This window comes from Ornithorhynchus anatinus, chromosome 5, assembly GCF_004115215.2.
Source record: "Ornithorhynchus anatinus isolate Pmale09 chromosome 5, mOrnAna1.pri.v4, whole genome shotgun sequence".
In the NCBI taxonomy this organism is placed as follows: Eukaryota; Metazoa; Chordata; class Mammalia; order Monotremata; family Ornithorhynchidae; genus Ornithorhynchus; species Ornithorhynchus anatinus.
In genome coordinates, this window is record NC_041732.1 from 6,640,122 (window position 1) to 6,659,594 (window position 19,473).

General features: G+C 54.4%; 2 protein-coding genes across 3 annotated transcripts in view; one reads left to right on the plus strand and one right to left on the minus strand.

Moving 5' to 3' along the window:
* ZWILCH (zwilch kinetochore protein) overlaps positions 1-4,035 on the plus strand; it is a 25,484-nt gene extending 21,449 nt beyond the window's left edge. The window contains exons 15-19 of one of the 2 annotated variants that reach the window (XM_001511143.6): positions 16-152; positions 1,221-1,316; positions 1,399-1,514; positions 2,121-2,234; positions 3,725-4,035. In XM_001511143.6, coding sequence (XP_001511193.2) covers positions 16-152; positions 1,221-1,316; positions 1,399-1,514; positions 2,121-2,209 — 438 coding nt within the window. In that variant the 3' untranslated portion in view covers positions 2,210-2,234; positions 3,725-4,035. Of the gene's footprint in view, positions 1-15; positions 153-1,220; positions 1,317-1,398; positions 1,515-2,120; positions 2,235-3,649 lie in introns of both variants that reach the window. The other variant, XM_007667556.4, reaches the window with a different exon arrangement.
* LCTL (lactase like) lies at positions 1,689-17,148 on the minus strand. The gene is made up of 13 exons (XM_039912189.1): positions 17,019-17,148; positions 15,840-16,039; positions 14,366-14,453; positions 13,658-13,767; positions 13,010-13,138; positions 12,824-12,919; positions 11,053-11,107; positions 10,796-10,957; positions 8,902-9,155; positions 7,228-7,354; positions 6,885-7,084; positions 5,467-5,530; positions 1,689-3,875 (listed from the first exon to the last, which is right to left on the minus strand). The coding sequence occupies exons 1-13, from the start codon at positions 17,146-17,148 to the stop codon at positions 3,745-3,747; spliced, it is 1,746 nt and encodes a 581-aa protein (XP_039768123.1). The 3' UTR covers positions 1,689-3,744.
* Positions 17,149-19,473: the final 2,325 nt, after the last annotated feature.

Genomic DNA, 19,473 nt, shown 5'->3' on the forward strand with positions numbered 1-19,473 from the left:
TTTTTTTCCTTCCAGGAATACTTCATTACCTCAGCGGTAGATATTCAGGAACAAGTCCATCGGGTTCAGAAACTCCACCACATGCTAGAAATAGTCATCAGCTGCACCGTTTTACTTAAACTGAAACATGAAATCCTGTTTCCTTTGACACAGTAAGTAGCTGGGTGCCAAGGCTGGGGGAGATGAACAACTTTTTGAGTGTGGTGGCATAGGGGGAAGGGAAGGGAAAGGTCTGACTCACCTCTCCAGTCCTTGCCCACAGCAGTGCTCTCCGGGCTGGGGCCTGGGTCCCAAAAGTGACCTTCACCCATCTTATCCCAGCCAGCCTAGGGGCTCCGTGGGGAGCCAGCCTGGCGTTAGTACGCTGGAGCCTCTGGGCCAGTGGCCACCCCCAGGGCCACTCACTTGCCGCACCACTTTCTGACCAGGGTCCACCTCCCTCCCCTCAGACGACCCCACTCCCTTGCCGTGGTTGGTAGTTGTTGGCCAGAAAGTAGTAGGGTGAGTGTGTAGGACTGCCCCCATCCCCCAACACACACACCCAAGGTCACCTCACCTCTCGCAGCAGCCTCAAGGGGGGCTGCCATCTTGGTTGCCCTGCCGGCTCCTAACTGACCGCCCTCCCAGGGTGGTGGTGGTCTGGGTTAGCTACGGCTCCCCACCCGGCCCCAGATTCCACAAGGGCGAAGCTAATAGCTTTTCTTTGGTACCGACCCCTTTCTAAAAATATCTCCTTCAACGGGCCTTCCCTTCTCTGTTCTATTGTACTCTCCCAAGTGCTTAGTACAGTGCTCTGCACATAGTAAGTGCTCAGTAAATACCCTCATTTCCCTCTTTAGCCCTACCTTCTGGATCACCTCGGCACTTGGGTCTGTTCCCCTTAACAACCTGATATTCACCACAGCCCTTATGTCCATGTCCTTATACTCTGCCATATTCCCTAGCTATTTAATGTCATTTTCTCCCTCTAGACTACGCTCTTTGTGAGCTGGGATTGTGTCTGCCAACTCTATTGTATGGTACTCTCCCAAGTGCTTAATCCAGTGCTCGGCACCCAGTAGGCACTCAATGACTACCACTGATCGGTTGATCGATCTCTCTCACCCTCTTGGAGGTGGGGACCTCGTTACATTTTTGGGGAAAAATAAATAGTCTTTCTTCTGGTCTAACTGCTGCTTGTTCCCCATTCTTTTGCTTTTCAAAATTCACTTTTCTTCTAGGTCCTGTATAAAATACTACCAACAAAATCCTCTAAACGAGCAACACCTCTTTCAGCTGCCCATTAGACCCACTGCTATCAAAAAGTTTTACCAAAGGTGAGCAGTCCCCTTTCTGATCTTGTCACTGAACGAGCCCCGATGCTGGGATTTTCACTTTTGTTTGTTTTGGCTTTTGAAGTGAGAGCCCGCAAACGTGGAGGGTGGAAGTTAGTAGTGGACCCGGACAAGAGGTTAAAACCCTCTGGCAGCTGAGCGATAACCCCCCAGTGGAGCATCTCAGTTTTAGTAAGCAAGGTGAGTCTTGAACCCTGGCCCGACAGTCACTCCAAAAAGCTATCAGGGGAGGAAATAAGACTCGTTAGGATTTTGCCCTTCTTAAAACATCTTGCCTTACCCATATTCCTGGCTTGAGCTGGGGCAACTAAGGGTGGGTGAAAGGAGGCTCCCGAATAAACACCAGCCAATTCCAGCATTCCAGGATAATGTAATTTGAAAATTCAAAAAACCAGGAATTTTCATCCCCTGGATCAGAAGAGGTGAGAGAAGTGGGATGGTCTTATTAGGAGTAGTGGGAGGCAATAAGCAGAAACACTGCCTGTCCCCTTACCCAGGACTGAGTTGGAGATGTAGACCTCTTGTCAGAGCGAAGCCCCCTTTCTAGGCCCTGACAATGACGTGCATCATATAGTCAGAGCCTCAAAAAGAAGAAAACAACAAAAAAGCCCCACATCAGCAACTTCTGACTACATTCACAGCTTGCTCATTCAAGAAAATGAAGATATTTCCTTTCAGTTAGCTACTACAGGTCGTTTAAACCTGTCACCTACAGCAGATCCAAAGTACCTTTTCCTTTTGTGAGAGCAGATGTAAACTGACCTGGTTTTATTTTTTTGGCTACAGATCTTTCTGAATCAACATTTAACAGTAACATTGAGGAAAGAATGTATTTCACTACAACGGCAAACTGCAGTCGGGTGTATTTTACATGACAGCGCAGCTACGCTCTCCGAAAAGGTATTTTCTATTCAGCTTCTGATTTTCCCGGCATATTTTGTTTGCATCACAAATATTTATTTAAGTGATCTAGCTGGGCATTCTGTTCAACAGTTGATTTTTTTAAAATTTCAAAAGAAGCTTCATGGGTTTTACATATTTTCTGTCACTGATTTGAATGTACCACCAAGATAAAACCTTTCAAATAGCATCAAGAAATAGGACTTTCCTTCCTATACCTTATTTTTTTGAATTGGAGCAGAAACATTCATTTTTCATGCCAATATACAGAATTGGAAGTCTCAAAGTTTTGAATAGGTAGTCTGAAGTGAGATTGCACATTTTTGAGTCCTACAGCACACAGTCTTCTCGGATTTGTGGAGCTATCCTCCCAGAGCAGATGTAATCGCATATGTAATATCAAATTTAGAACTGTAAAGAACTTTTGAAAAGTTTTTCTTAGCGCCTGGAGATTGTGTTCAGTAGCACCAGAAAAATGACTAAAGTATCTGACAGTGATCTCGCCTCTGGTGTTATCGATGGACGCGGGTCCCATGGCCTGTGGTTTTAATTGCATCCTAAAACAAAACACATTTCTACTCTTCTTAAGGTCATGAAAAACACACTCTATTCCTTGTTCCCAAGAAGAGATTAACTAAAATAACAGAAGTCCCTTGCAATGTGTCAGTAATGTGGACTCAGATTAAATATATAGCAGCTTCCTTACTTGAAGAAGCTACCGTTGCTAGCGAAAGTTGCTTGTATCTGAAGAATGAAAAGAACCCCAGCCCATAAAAGTGCATCCATAATAATTCACATTCTTAATTCTCACCCAGTTTTGGCTTTACTGGTAGTCCGCACACCTGTGGAAGGGATGGTCTTCCCTTGGGCAAGTGAATGGCCAGAGAAGCCACGACCATCTGGTTTGGCTTTCTAGCAGTCTCCAGGCTTGGCCCGGGTGCAGTAGAACCGGGCCGCTACCCTAATCCACCTCAGATGCTCCCATTTTCTGAGCACTCTTAGCGGCAGAAACGGCAGCCTTTATCATATAATGTGCACTGTAGATAACCCAAACTCTCTGTGATGGTCTCTTGCTCTCATTTCTTCTGGCTCACTCTTAGGCAGCCACGGGGAACAATTGGCTAGAGCCCTCCTTCTGAAAAAACCCTGGCATGCTCTTGAAGACCTGAAGTCACTTCATAACTCTCGGATCCAGACCAAACTCCCTTCATCCAGTCCTTAAACCTTTGTTCCCCTTTTAATCTTGGTTGTTGCTCAGGCGTAGGCTCTTCCCAATGTCTCCCCTCCTTTATAAAATGAGTTATGCCAAAGGAATCGACAGGGCCCTCAAGCCAGCTCCCTGTTAATGCAGCCTCTTAACATGGTTGGCCTTTGACTGCGTCTGGCAAAGAGATGATCTTCCCCTATCATTGCAGTGACAGAGGGAAAAGGAATCCGCAAACCTATGAATCGACCCGACGATGAAGACACTGTATTATCCCTTTCACCAGACGCCGAGAGATGCCACCTTTCACGCTGGCTCTGGCCCACTTGGTCTCCGGAGGAGGACGGAGAAGAAGACGGCGCTGATCAGGATGCAAAGCGCGCACACCGTGGGCACCACGACCTCCGTCATCATCTGCACGGGGCTTACCGAGGGATCTGAAGGTTAAGGGGCAGGATGGAGGCAGGTTCAAACTTTGACTCTTCCACCTTTATCCTGAAGGGGATAACGGCTTCAGCAATGTCCCCCGCCTTTCGAATAAAATGGATTTTTTTGTCATAGGAAACCCCAATAACAAAGTATTCTCCGCTTGGGTTATCGTCCTGTGTTTTGCCCCTCCTTCCGTCCTTGATGTCTGAAAACAAGTCACTGCTCAAAGGGTATTGACCGTGAATCAGTCTCCGAATATTAACAGCAGAAATCCACTGTTCCTCTAAGATTTAGGTAAGCGGGGAGGGGAGTTGGAAAAGTTAAAGAATAATAATAATACTCATCGCCAGGGATCATGTCTCACCCGGAGGGGGGCTCAGTTCAGTGGCTGTTTTACAGTTAAAAAGCCAGTGCAAAGGGTATGTCATGTCCGATTGTACAGCTTCCACCCTTTACCCCCATGAAGCAGTCTGGGCAGACAAATCCATGTGCTCGCAGCGCGTTTTCTCAACCCAGTAGACGGGAACCGAGAGTTATTGCCATACACCACTGGCTGCCGGTCCTTGGTGTTTTCCATTAGGATGAAGTCCTAGCCCCCAACTTCTACAGCATTACTTTTTTATCCAAGACTGTAGCCGTCTCGCAGAGCCCCGGGCACCTGATATATACTCTGTCACAGCACTCTTCTTTTTTTTTCTTAACACTGACAAGTGAATTGCCCAGATTATTAAGAGTTGAAGAAAGTGCATCTTAGAGGCACAAAGGGACCAAATATTTTGAGTCATCCTTTCTATATCTCCATGTGTTGTTGATCCTATTTTGGTTATTTCCCACTTTGTGCCTCCCCCTAAATCTTTTTCCTAGTGAAAAGGGGGCAGTTCGTGATTTGTAGGGCCAGAAATGCCTTCTTTCCCTCACTACTGAGATTTTGTAATCTGACTTTTGCTGCAATACCTTTTCGTTTTACTCTAAGGCCAGAAACCTTAAAGTATTCAATGAAAACTGTTAATTAATCTGCTGTGACCCAAGGTGCCAATGTGAGCCAAATAGTTACTGCTACCTTTCTGTTTTACAGTCATTACACCCTCTACACCTTTCTTTCCTGGAAGCAAACATCAAGTCTTAACCTTCCCCTGATTAATTTCTACTCTTCCCCAGGTTCTGTCTGCTCTGCGACCTTGGGCAAGTCACTTCACTTCTCTGTGCCTCAATTACCTCATCTGTAAAATGGGTATCAAGACTGTGAGCCCCATGTGGGACATGAACTGTGCTCAACCTCATTACCTTGTATCTACCCCAGCGTTTAGAGTGCCTGGCACATAGTAAGCACTTAACAAATACCATAATTATTATCATTATCCCTGCAGCTGCCATGCCAGGGGATATGTGAACTCACAACCTTCCTCAGTGTTTTGATACACATCCATCTGTACAAATAACACCGATTGCTATCCTTCTTTTTTTTCCCTGCCCAATGAGATCCCTGAGAACAGGGTCCATGTCCACTAATTCCATGGTACTCTTCCTTTGGGAAAAAAAAGGCCTAAGACCGGTGTGGGGCATTGGGGGGCACAGGGAGGGCCACGAGCGGGGTCTTACCTGCAGCCTGGAGTTGGTTGGAGGTAGAGCAGGTCTCTGTGGCTGCAGTCTGCCAGTTCTCCACCTAACAAGAGCAACTCAGTGAACCACCAGCCCACGCAGGGAGGCCAAGGGGTGGAAGCAATGTCGCCTCGTCCCTTCATTTGCTTCCTTCCGCCTATGTGGAAGAGCAGTGAGGGCATGATGGTTTTCAGCCACTGGCTGCCCTTGGCTGTCAACAATATTATTATTTTTTATGGTATTGACCGCTTACTATGTGCCAGGCACCTATTACCAGATAAGTGGAGTCAATACAAGATAAGTGGGTTGGACAGAGTCCCTGTCCCATGTGGGACTCACAGTCTTAATCCCCATTTTCCAGATGAGGTAACTGAGGCACAGCGAAGAGAAGCGACTTGCCCGCAGACAGCAGACAAGTGGTGGAGCCGGGATCAGAACCCCGGTCTTCAGACTCCCAGACCCAGGTTCCAGCCACTAAGCCACGCTGCCTCTCAATTAATGCCCACGTGGGGCTGGTCAGCACTTGGGATTCACGGGAGTATTAATTGAGGAGCAATTACTCCTACTATACTCCAGCTTGCAATTTCAGTTGGCTCAAGTTAACCTTCTCGCTCCACCTCGTCCTTGTCTCCTGCCACAGACTTAATAATAATAATAATAATAGTTAAGTACTTGTTTTCCATGTGCTAAACTCTGTTGTAAGCACTGGGGTAGCTACAAGTTAATCAGGTTGGACACTGCCCTGTCCCACAAAGGGCTCACGCTCTTAATCGCCATTTCGGAGATGAGGTAACTGAGGTCCAGAGAAGTGACCTGACTTCCCAAGGTCACACAGCAGACATGTGGCAGAGCTGGGAGTGGAACCCAGGTTCTTCCGACTCCGAGGCCAGTGCTCTGTTGGCTAAGCTACAGTGTTTCTCACTCACAACCTGCCTGGGACTCCTTCCCCGTCCTCTCCAGTTACCATGCTCCCCTTCTTCAAAGCTCCCCATATGTCCCAGCTCCTGGAGGAGGCCTGCTATTATCCATTTTTCAGCTCCCTACCTATGTCTACACAATGGCCGCCTAAGAACTGGGCACTCATGCTACCCTCTCCCCTCACCTCCCCAGCCCTTCTGCCCTTACCTTTACACTCTATCGCTTCCCCCTACCCTTAACTTTAGCATCTGCCTTTCCTGCTAGACTGGAAGCCTCTTGAGAGTAGGCATCGTAGATGGGCAATTCCGTAAGGCCCACGGCTCCATTTTTTGGAACCAGACTTCATCCTGGGTCTCTGGAAATTCTCTAATCTTATTGAGCAGGGCCGAAAAGACTGCCAGGGGTACGGTGGCTTTCTGACCCTAGACCTCTCTGTCACTCAGTGACCTCTCTGTCGCTCAGTGTGTTGGTTAACGTGCGCATCTGCTAGAGGGTCTCACCTCTCTCGGACTGGGAAAGCCATTTGCTCCGATGATCTCCTTGTAGTACTGAACCGAAGCTTTAGGATACCGGGGCTTGCGCTTGTCTTTAAATTCAACGTAGTATAGTCCGTATCTGTCCGCATAGCCTTTTTCCCATTCAAAGCCATCCAGTAGCGACCAGAAAGTGTATCCCTTTACATTCACTCCGTCGTTGATAGCTGAAAAATATTCGCACGCCCCTTTCTATGCTGCTTACGTTAGACTCCCGTACTGTGAGACTCTAGAGAAAAGGGCAACTTTGGGGGCACTTTATTTCCCCTTTTCAAAAGCTCCCACGTTCTCAAATCTTAAACGCTTTCACCTTTGAGCACTTCGTTCACGTGATCCCGGAGGAAGCGAATTCTCCCCTCGTCGCACAGCTGGGCACACTGCAAGCTTTCGGGGACTCCGTTTTCGGTCACGTAGATGTCGGGGTTGCCGTACTGGATCTGGAATCAGAGGCGGGTTTGAAGATGGACAACCGGAATCCTTTCAGAACGAAGGGCTGCCCGTCGGCTGGGCCCGGGGCTCCGCCTCCGGCCCGGCGGACGTTGCAGCAGGGAGAGAGTGACTGTCCCTTCACTCGGGATGGCCGTCCCAGGTGGGCGGAGGCGGCCTTCCTCGATGTCTTCAATCCGGACAAACGGGACTGAGTTAACCCCGAGCAGGCAGAAGAAACAAACGCAAGGTAACGGAGCAGCCTGCCCGCACTGCATTGGTGCATGTACTGGAGAAGCAGCATGGCTTAGTGGATAGAGCCCGGGCCTGGGAGTCAGAAGGACCTGGGTTCTAATCCTGGCTCTACCACGTGCCTGCTGTTTTAACTTGGGCAAGTCACTTTCTTCTCTGAACTTCAGTTTACCTCATCAGTAAAATGGGGATTAAGACTATGAGCCCATTGTGGGACAGTGACTGTATCCAACCCAATTACCTTGTAATAATAGTAATAATAATGTCGGTATTTGGTAAATGCTTACTATGTGCGGAGCACTGTTCTAAGCGCTGGAGTAGATACAGGGTAATCAGATTGTCCCAAGTGGGGCTCACAGTCTTAATCCCCATTTTACAGGTGAGGTACCTGAGGCACAGAGAAGTGAAGTGACTTGCCCACAGTCACACAGCTGACAAGTGGCGGAGTAGGGATTCGAACCCATGACCTCTGACTCCCAAGCCCGAGCTCTTGTATCTTCCTCAGCACCGAGTACAGTGCCTGGCACATAGTAAGCACTTAACAAATGCCACAATTATTGTTATTATTATTACTAATAATAGTAAGTAACTGGCAGTATGAGAGAGATACTGATCTCTCTAGTGAGATCTAGTGATCTAGTGAGATCTAGTGAGAAGAACACAGGACTGGGAACCAGAGGTCGTGGATTCTAATCCCGGCAACGCCGTCTGCCTGCTATGTGACCTTGGGCACATCACTTCTCTGTACCTCAGTTCCCTCATCTGTAAAATCGGGGACCGAGTAGCTAGTCTCCCTCCTCCTCGTCAGGCTGTGAGCCCCGTGTCGGGAGGGACCTGTGTCTGATCTGATTGCCTTGTGTCTCCCCCAGCGTTTAACAGAGACCATGATGATTGTGATTTAGCATCGGGGCTCTCATGGACCTGAGTAGTGAAGACTACGGAGTTAGAGAGCTGGCGCCTGGGGGAAGATTGGCCCCTGAGGTGCTGAATTAACCCGGGTTCAAGTGCCTCTCAGATTTTCTGGCCCCTCCCTTCGTGACGAGGCCATTTGGTGGGAGGGGGTGGCAGGCAAGCACCCCCACGGTCCTCCAACCCCGGCACCGTCAGCTTTGCCCTGAAACCATCTCTCCCCACCACAAGCTGCTTGGATACGGAATTTGGAGAAGAGGAAGGGGTAGGCCCCGGCTTCTGAATTTACCCTCGGGCTCGAGCAGCCTGGCTGCTGAAGGAAACACGGACACTAGGGGATAAGTGGTGCTCCAAGGGGCAAGGCCTCCTGAAGGGAGAGCCAGGGCACCGAGCTCACCTGAGCGAAATTGAGCAGGCGGCGGAATCCCCAGGGGGTGGCTTGGGGCCCGTCCGGGTCGGCCAGCTCCGCCAGGTCGCGGTCGTTGTGGTAGCTGGGCCCCCGGCGGGAAGGCTGAATCTTGTCCGTGATGAAGCGGGTCGTGAAGTGACCCAACCCCAGGAAGTCGGCGCTGCCTTTGATGTAACTCTTCTCCTGGGCAGAGAAGAGCGGCAGCCGGGATCTCGCCAGGCCCTGCTCCGCGCTCTTCTGGCCTGCCAGGGAATACAAGCCCACGAGGCCCGGGTCCTCACCGGCCGGAACGCCGGGGTTCGGCCAAACCTCGGACCTTCCGCTACCCCGAGAGGTCGGGCTTCCCCGCCAACTTGGGCCTTGAGGTTTCCCTCGTTTACCGAGATGGTAGCTTCCCCCTTTCCACTGCATGCTCCCTGAGGGGAGAGAGGGTGTCTCGCCACTGCTGTACTTTCCCAGGCGCTTAGTACAGTGTTCAGTAGGAGCTCAATAAATGGCAACGATTGGCTAATGACATCTAAAACCTCTACTCTTGTTGGGCGAACATTCTTCAACGGGGAGGCAGAAAAATGGAATCAAAGTGAAATTCTAAGAAACTTCCTCCTCAGTCCTGGGGGCAGGGGAAAAAGGAATCCAATGGGGAAATAGGCTTAAGATGCTGCAGGAGGAGCCCGGCTCTAGAAAAAGATTAATAATGATAATTGTGGGGTTTTTTAAGTGCTTACTGTGTATCAAGCACTGGGGTAGATATAAGATCATCGGGTCCCAGACGGGGCTCACTGTCTAAGAGGGATGGACAACAGATCGCTTTGAAGATGAGGGAACTGAGGCAAGAATGTTCCCAGGAAAATCCATGCCACCCATCAGCGTTCCAACTCTGCCCGAGCCTTAGACAACGAGGACTCAGATGAAGGGGACCGGCGGATGCTGTCGCCTCCAGAGTCCCAGCCCTGGATAGATCCCCAGCCTGGGAGTCAGAAAGACCTGGGTTCTAATCCTGGCTCCGTCACCTGTCTGCTGTGTGACCTTGGACAAATAACTCTGCTTCTCTGGGACTCATTTACCTCATCTGGAAACTGGGGATTAAGACTGTGAGCCCCATGTGGGACAGGAACTGTGTCCAATCTGATTAGATTGTATCTACTCCAGTTTTCCAACAGTGCTTGACATAATAAGGGCTTAACAAATACCATCATTATTATTATTATTTTGCCTTCAAACTGTAGACTGTAAGCCCGACTGTAAGCTCGATGTGGGCAGGGAACCTGGTTACCAACTCTGTTCTATAGCACTCTGTATTGCATTCTATTGCACTCCAAGTGCTTGGAACTATATTCTGCCCATAGTAAGCACTTAATAAATACCACTGATGATTCAAAGTGCTCTGGAGGCAGCCAGGTGAAGAGGGTCTTTGGGAGGGGATGATCTATCCACCTAAAGCCCTCACCCTTGCAGTCTCTCCTGGGATTTCCCGCAGAAGCCACCTTGGGGCAGGGAGGGGGTGAGAGGGCGGGTGGGAGAAAGGAATAAGCCAAGAGACTGATGGAGGAGCCCTGTCCTGTCTCAGAGAGGGGTCCTCCTCACCTTCCCGCTTCTCAAGGCCTCTCCGTACATGGAGAGCTGATCCTCAGATGCTCGATTAATCAATCGCTACCTTAGATTGAGCACCTACTGTGTGCCCACCACCGTACGAGCAGTGGGGAAGAACACAATAGAGTTAGTCAGTGGACACGATCCCCGTCCTCAAGGGGCTTGCGGTCTAGCTGGGGAGATCGATGCGGGGAGGTGGACGTTCGCTAGTGCCCAGACACAGGGTCTGTGAAAAATCGGTTTTTTCCCATGGACGAGGATGGACGAGGGAAGGGGCGGCGGCTGGACTCACCCACGTTCTCCTTCATGGCTTCGGGGTAGTCTCCGGCGAAGATCGGGTTGGCGAACCAGCCCAGGCAAAAGTCCATGAATCTCTCGGCGGCATCCACGTCCCTGGGGTTGGTGTCATCCACGGGCTCCCCCCAGGCACAGGTCAGTGAGATCCCCACCTTCCCTAGCGGGAGGATGCGGAGAAGGAAGACAAGGAGTCCCACAGTCTCCCCGCCTCACCCCCGGCCACCCGGCCTCTGCCAGACGCTCCCGGGTTACCTTTCTGCTTCTTGCGCCATCTTTTGTTGTAGGAGTGCCAAGCCTTGGTGTGGGCCTGTGAGGAAAGGGGCAGGCGGGGGACGGAGGAGCCTTGGGAACAGAGCCGTACCATGGCTCCCCTCACCAACCCGAACAAGTACACACAAGTTTTCCTTTCCTTTATTCCCCCGAATTTACTGGGAGCCTCCTGGGGGCCAGGGTGCTGCTCCGTGTGCAGAGAGCTGTACTAAGCTGTACTAAACCCAGCCCGCGCACTGGTCCTCCATCTCATCTATCTCGCTGCTGATCCCTCACCCATGTCCTACTTCTGGCCTGGAACGCCCTTCTTCCTCAAATCCAACAATGACTCTCCCCCCAACTTCAAAGCCTAATTGAAGGCCCATCTCTTCCAAGAGACCTTCCCTGACTAAGCCCTCCTTTCCTCTTCTCCCCCTCCCTTCTGCATCACCCTCACTTGCTCCCTTTATTCATCCCCCCTCTCAGCCCCAAAGCACTAATGTCCATATCTGTCATTTATTTATTTCTATTAATATCTGCCCCTCTAGACTGTAAGCTCATTATGGGCAGGGAATGTGTCTGCTTATTGATATACTGTCCTCTTCCAAGCGCTTAGTACAGTGCTTTGCACATAGTAAGTGCTTAATAAATACGATTGAATGAATGAATGCTAAGCACAAGACGCATTCTTTCCTGTTCGCCCACAATGAACCGGAAGGGGCCTGGGCCAGCGACGGAGTGGCCAATAGCTGGGCCAGCATCACTGCTTTGAGTCACTGGCCAGATGTCCCTGGGCGGGTGCCCGCTGGGCACCTCCTGCTTTGTAAGGAGGTGGTCTGGCCTTGCCCATTCCCTCTAGGCATACAAGCCACTGGGAAATGGCATTTATGCCCGACAGGGAAGTGACTCCCCTCGGTTACCCGGCCACAGACTGGCTTCCTAGGAGGACCTGTAGGCTCCCTGGGGTCGGTCCCCGTCTCGGAGCTGACTGTACGGGTCCCGGTCCGGCCGCCGGAAGGCCGTCCCTAGGGCCGGGCTGGCTTCAGACGCCGGGCTGCCTCCCCTGCCGTCATAATCACGTTGGTATTTGTTAAGTGCTTACTATGTGCAGAGCACTGTTCTAAGCGTGGGTAGGTTGTCCCACATGAGGCTCACAGTCTTAATCCCCATTTTACAGATGAGGGAACTGAGGCCCAGAGAAGTGCAGTGACTCGCCCACAGTCACACAGCTGACATGGCAGAGAAGGGATTAATACGATCACTCCGTTACACCACGAGCCGGAGCAGCGTAGCACGAACACATCATAGGAAATCTGTTCGGACCCTTCAGGGACCTCTGCCCTGCCCCGGCCTCTCCTTCTAGGTACCACCCTGGCTGGCCCCTCTCTCATCATCCTTTCTTTTTTTTCCTATGGTATTCGTTAAGGGCTTACCATGTGCCAGGTACTAATCTAAGCGCCGGGTAGATACAAGGTAATCAGGTTGGACACCGTCCTGTCCCGCATGGGGTTCACAGTCCTCATCCCCATTTTTCAGAGGAGGGAACTGAGGCCCAGAGAAGTAAAGTCACTTGCTCAAGGACACCGGCGGACAAGTGGCGGAGCCGGGATTAAAGCGAAGGTCCTTCTGCCTCCCAAGCCCAGGCTCTCTCCACTAGGCACTGCTAACAGTCGCCCTCCCCGCCATGACGGTGCTGGCTGAGGCGGTTGCCTCTCTTCCCTCGCCCCCAAAGGGCAGAAGGGGTCGGGTGCCCACGGGTGGCTGTGCCTCTTACTTTGATGATGTGATGCGCTGCCTTGTATGACCCTGTCCCTCGGAGCCTCAGCCCGGGAGCGTGTTGTCCTGTGTCGTAGCCGCCCACCGCGCTGGCCTGAGGAAAGAGGAGCATCCGGGGTAGGGGAGAGAGACAGAGACAGACACACACACACAGGGTCTCGGTGGACGGGCGTCCATGGCTTACCCAAGGATTGTGGAAAGTGATCCAGTGCTTCACCCGATCCCCGAACTCCTCAAAGCACAGGTTGGCGTAGTCATCGAAGTGAGAGACCATGCTGGCGTTCTGCCAGCCGCCGTACTTCTCTTGGAGCGCCTAGAGACCCCCGTGGCGGAGAGAGACCGTCTCCCCAAGGCGCCCGGGGCAATTTGCTTTAGGGTTAGCTCTCTAAAAATATGCATTAGGCTTTTATTCAGAGTCCAGCCCTCCACTAAGCACTGGGGTAGATTGGAGACAAACGGATTGGGCAAAGTCCCTGTTCCCACATGGGCTCACTGTCTAAGAGGGAGGAAAAGCCAGTGCCTTATCCTCAAGTTAGGGGAGAAAAAAGTGAAGCCCTGAGAAGTTAAGTAACTCGCCCAAGGTCGCACAGCCGGCCAGTGGAGGAGGTGGGATTAGAACCTGGACCCTCTCCCTCCCTAGGCGTTGGGATTCTGCTGGGGTGCATAAACCTGTTTAGTGGGAGCGGTGGTCTGGGGGAGTCTGGTTTCCTCGTGGACCCTCGTGTCCAGTGAGGGCGGCCCAGCTTTTTAGGCCCATCCCCTCCCCCCCAGATCCGGGCTCCACCCCCCGAGTCAGGCGGCCCCTCGTGGGGCGGACGCTGCATCCTCGCACCTGCGGAAGGTCCCAGTGGTAGAGGGTGGCCACGGGGCTCACGTGGCTCTGCAGCAGGGAGTCGAGGAGGGCGCCGTAGAACGCGATGCCCGGCTCGTTCACCCCGTCGCCTGCGGAGGACGGGGCGGGGCCGGGGGGAGACGCTTGAGCATGGGAGGTGGGCTGGGTGATCCCATTACTCCCGGGCTCCCCTCCCTCACCACCCCACAGGCACCAGAGACAAAGAAAGCCTCGGGGAGGCGGTGTCGATACCGTCACCCCCGACGCCATGTGTCCTACAAGCCCTTGTTAGAGCGTCACCACCCCAGTGAGCGCTACCCGCCTGGCTTGGACCATCTTCAGCTTCCCCACTCTGGCCAGGGCCCTTATGGCGATCGGCGCATGGGGTTCACCACGAGGGAGTGGCGACCTGGGGCTAGGACAGGGGCAGGGCCGGACCCGGACCCGCTGCTTTCCATGCTTATTAACGGCCTTCCTCTCAGCCTGATTTTTTTCCAGCACAGCCTGACTTCCGGAAGGCCAGATGCAGGGGGAGAGACGGAGGCGGGTGGCAGGCCGGATGGCAGATTGCCCGGTTTAAAGCCGCCGGCTGAGGCACTGGGGCATCCCTGGGTTAAAAGGGCCGGTGGTTTCGGCGGCGACCACAGAGGGTGACGGCACCCTTCACCCGGGGAGGGAAAGCCGAGTCCACAGAGGCCTGATGCTTACTTCTCACCCCGGTAGGTACGATCCGGGGCCAGGAGATGGAGAAGCGGTAGTGGCTGACGCCCAGATCCCTCAGGAGCTGAATATCATCCTGAAGGGGACAGAAACATCCCATTGTCAGCTGGGCAGCCCTTCCTCGTCCCCCGACCACACGAAGCCACCCTGGCTCCGGGCCGGTCCGAGACGTCCGTGTGGGATTGCGTCCAGGTAAACCCCCACCCTCCCCGCCCGACTCCAGCCGGGTTCCCAGGCTTCCCGGGGCCGACTGGAGTTGTGGGGATTAAAAGCCAGTTTGTCATCCAGAGAGCCGGGCCGGGGTTTGGGATTCGGGGCCCCGTGCGGGGGCTTGGTTTCCTGAACTCGGCGACCCCAACTAGTCACAGCCTGCTTCAGTTGCAGTGTCAATCCCACCCGGGCACTGTGGGGAGGGGGGCCCACGTTGTGTCAGGGCAAGTCGCCCCCTCCGCTTCCCAACTGAGGGTCTGCTTGACCTTCCCCCAGACGGCCCGAGTTGTGGCCCGAGTTGGGCTGTCCCAGTGGCTCCCCTCCCCGCCCAGCACCCGCTGCTCCCCAGCTGGCCACGTGCTGAGAGACCCGCAGTGGCACCCCTTGCCGGTAGCATTCCCTCCCACTCGGGGTGGGCAGCAGGTGCCACGGAGAAGCAGCGTGGTTCAGTGGAAAGAGCCTGGGCTTGGGAGTCAGAGGTCATGGGTTCGAATTCCGGCTCTGCCACTCGTCAGCTGTGTGACTGTGGGCAAGTCACTTCACTTCTCTGTGCCTCAGTTACCTCATCTGTAAAATGGGGATTAAGACTGTGAGCCTCACATGGGACAATCTGATTCCCTTGTATCTCCCCCAGTGCTTAGAACAGTGCCCTGCACATAGTAAGCGCTTAACAAATACCAACATTATTATTATTATTATTACCTGGCTCTTCCCCCAGGCTGCCCTCCAGGCACCAGAGAGCTGGCTAGTCCCCTCTCCCTCCTCAGCCCCCAGCAGGGGTGAGACAGTTTGGGGGTGGGAGGGACCGACCAGAAGTGGGAAAGGGCCTTGACACTGGCATGGGAAAACACCCCCCCAACTAGCCCCTAGCCACCCGGCCTGCTCGGGCACCTCGATGCACGCACGTCTCTTCACCGCTGACCAACATTCATATCTGCTCTCTCTCTTAACCACAGGTCACAGAGCCCTTTGTGTCCACAGTAGTCATAGTACTTATTGAGCACCCACCGGGAGCCACGCGCTGTACTGAGTGCCCCCGACAGAGAGGTGACCCGATCCCTGCCCACGAGGAGCTTCCGCTCTCCGTCTTCCCCTTCGGACGCGACGTTCCTCAGAGGCAGGGATCGCATCTCTTCTTCCCGTTCTGTCGGCCCCGAAACGTAACCCAGCGCACTGCACCCGGTGGGCGCTCAACAAATAGCGGCGCCGGCTACCGTGTAGACGTAGGCAGCCTCGCCAGCCTTCCACTCACCTTGAATTTATAGTAGCTTTCGCAGGAGGAATCGGCCGTCTGGTTCCGGAAGCTCTTTCCCTTGTGAGTGAAGATGTCCCAGATGCTCGGGCCTTTCCCATCCTGGTCCCACGCACCCTCCGTCTGATAGGCCGAGCTGCCGACGCCCCAGGAGAAACCTGGGCACGGCACCCAGGTGACCCGTCCAGAGGGGCACTGTACTGAGCGTTTGGGGGAGCACTTGGTATCTGTTAAGCACCTACTATGTGCCAGGCACTGTACTGAGCGTTGGGGTAGATATAAGTTAATCAGGTTGGACACAGTCCACGTCTAACTCGGGGCTCACAAAACTTATCCCCATTTCACAGGTGAGGTAACTGGGGCCCAGGGAAGGGAAACGATTTGCCCAAGGTCAGACAGCAGACCCCCGGCGGAGCCAGAATTAGAACCCAGGTCCTTCTAACTCCCAGGCCCGGGCACTCATGGGGCTTACAGTCCTGTGGCAGCAACAGCCCGTCCCCTCGGGCGGGCCCCTCGCTCCCTCCCGTGCCGTCAATGCCGGTTGGAGGTCATGGGTCACAACCTCTCAGTTTCGGCCTGACCTTCCCTCTCTGGCAACTCCTCTCCCCGGCCTCAGTTTCCCCAGCTCCCGTAGCCACCCCCACCGTTTCCAGAGCAGAGGATTCCTGCGGATGGTGGCCGCTGGGTCTCGTCTCCGGCGCGTGCCCCCTGCTCGGACTGCCAGAGGGAGGTGAGATAGGGCAGCGCTTCCCTCACTTTCCACCCAGACCCCTCTCTCCCCAACCCCCCGAAATGGTCAGTGAACCTCGGGCCTCAGCTCAGACCCCCACCTCGCCCTGCGGGGCCTTCGGGGTGGGTACCCGGCAGCGGGTCCGACGGCTACCGGCAAGGCACGGGGCCCGCTGGGCTCCGGGTGGGGCAAGTCACAGCTCTGTGAGTGGGGACGCCCCCTCCCCAAGTCCGTCCCGTGAGAGGAAAGGGAGCGGGAGAGGGGCCAGGGTGGGGTGAGCCGGGGTCCGGCCCAGATCCTTCCCCCTGCGGGTATCCCAGGCCCCTCCTCCCGGCCCGGCTGCCGTGGCTCCCCCTCCCCCTCACTCCGGGGTTCGGAAACACACGGGCCCATCCACCCACCCACCCACCTGCCCGCGCACCCGCTCGCCCGCCCCGCAGGGAGCCTACCGGGAGGGAACAGCCCATAGGAGAAGGAGCCCGGGCGCCCGTCGGCCCAACGTCGGTCCTCGGCCATCCACAGAGCGGCCACCAGTCCCAGCTCCCACCACACGGCCGGGATGAAGGCTGTCCTCACCATTCCTTCCCCGGGGCCCGACAGTCAGCCTGCCTGGCCCGCCACAGAGACACAGACATACACACGCACACCGCTGACCGGCCCACCGGGGCCAGACCGGGCCCTCAACTGGAGAGGGGCGAGGGGCCCCGGCGACAGGTCAGCGCGAGAGCCGGAGGGCCGGTGGCCGTCAGGCTCCTCAGCCGGGACCTTCTCCGGTCCTTCTCACCACTGAGGTCGCCTACCAGCCCGCCATCGCTCCTCAGACTCCGCCACTCCTCTCTGCCCCACCACTCCGTCCTACAGCTCTGGAAGTCCTCCCTCGGATCGGCCCTGGACTCGTCCCGACAGGCCGGGACACTGGCCCTGCGCCCTCCCCCTCCGCTCAGCGGGCCGCCTCCCATGCGGCCCCGCACGTGCCCACCCAGCCCGGGTCCATCACGGCCTCTGCATTTTAACATACTCTCGCCGAAGCCTCCCTTTGCCCCAGCTGCCCGCACGGCCCCGATGGCTTAAGCTCCCAACAAAGGCGTACCCTCGTGCCCCTCCCCTCCCCCGCCCAGGAATGTTGACCCCGGGCCGGTTGGAGCCCAGTCAGCAGACGGAGGCCGGCTTGTCCTCGCCGTCCTCACCAGATCCGGGAGACCCCTGGCACGGCCCGTATACCTGGGGCTTCCCCTACCTCTCCCACAGGTCGGAGGTCACCGTTCCCATTTGGGGTCAGAGGTCCCCTGCCCCTCTACCCCCGCCACCGGGTGGGAATGGCCTCTCTGGGCATCCTGCCAGAGGCAACTTTGCTGCTACCCCGGACCCTTTTCTTTACTTTTCATGGTAATGTGTTAAGTGCTTACTACGTGCCAGGCACTGCACTAAGCGCTGGGGGAGATAGAAGGTAGTCAGGTTGGACACAGTCCCTGTCCAACACGGGCCCCTCGGTCTTCATCCCCATTTTACAGATGAGGGAACTGAGGCCCAGAGAAGTCAAGTGACTCACCCAAGGTGACAGAGAAGGCAGTAAAGGAGGCAAGATTAGAATCCAGGTCCTCTGTCTCCCAGGCCCAGGGTCTGTCCACTCTGCCTCGCCGTCCTGCCCTTGGCCAGGGTCCCGGCTGCCTCCGCTCAAGCAGCAGAGGGCAGCAGAAGACTACCACTGGATTAATGGGAAATTTCCATCCTTATTAAATACATCCTGACCCACAGCCCGGTTTCTCAAAGGCACAGCCTAATGTTCTTTTCTGGAAGCCCGTTCCCATCAGCCGGACTGACCTCGTGCGGCCCGGACGGGTTGGAGATTCCAGGGTCTTCCCGGGATGGACACCTCTGTCCGGGGGAGGAGCGGCCCGGCCTAGCGACTGGAGCGTGCGAGTCAGAGAGACCAGGATTCTAATAATAATAATAATAATAATGTTGGTATTTGTTAAGCGCTTACTATGTGCAGAGCACCGTTCTAAGCGCTGGGGGAGATACAGGGTCATCAGGGTGTCCCGCGTGGGGCTCACAGTCTTCGTCCCCATTTTACAGGTGAGGTAACTGAGGGACAGAGAAGTGAAGTGATTTGCCCACAGTCACACAGCTGACAAGTGGCAAAGCCGGGATTAGAACCCATGACCTCTGACTCCTCGGCCCGAGCTCTTTCCACTGAGCCACGCTGCTTCTCTTTCTAATACCAGCTCTGCTACTCTTCTGCCGTGTGACCGTGCGCAAATCACTTCAGGTCTCTGGGCCTCAGTGCCCTCATCTGTAAAATAAGGAGTCACTACCTGTTCTCCCTCCTACTCAGACTGTGAGCCCCATGTGGGACAGAGACTGCATTCAATCTGACTATCTTGGATCTAGCCCAGCGCTTAGTACAGTGCCCGGCACGTAGTAAGCCCTTAACAAGTACCAAAGAGTCCCGGCTCTGGGTGGCAGTGGGCTGAGCCCCAGGGCCCTGGCCGGAATTGAAGCAGCGGGGCTTAGTGGAAAGAGCCCGGGCTTGGGAGTCAGAGGTCATGGGTTCGAATTCCGGCTCTGCCCCTTGTCAGCTGTGTGACTGTGGGCAAGTCACTTCACTTCTCTGTGTCTCAGTTACCTCATCTGTAAAATGGGAATTAAGACTGTGAACCTCATGTGGGACAATCTGATTACCCTGTATCTACCCCAGCGCTTAGAACAGTGCCCTGCACATAGTAAGCACTTAAAAAATACCAACATTATTAACTGTGATGTGAGGAGCGGGGAGCATCTAGTTGGGCAGGACTTTGGGGTTGGGGGGGAGGGGCTCCTGGGTCCACTGGGAGCCAGGTGTGGAGGTGGGGCAGAGCCAGTGTGTGAGCGAGTGTGAGAGCAGGTGTGGGTTAACCCCATCCA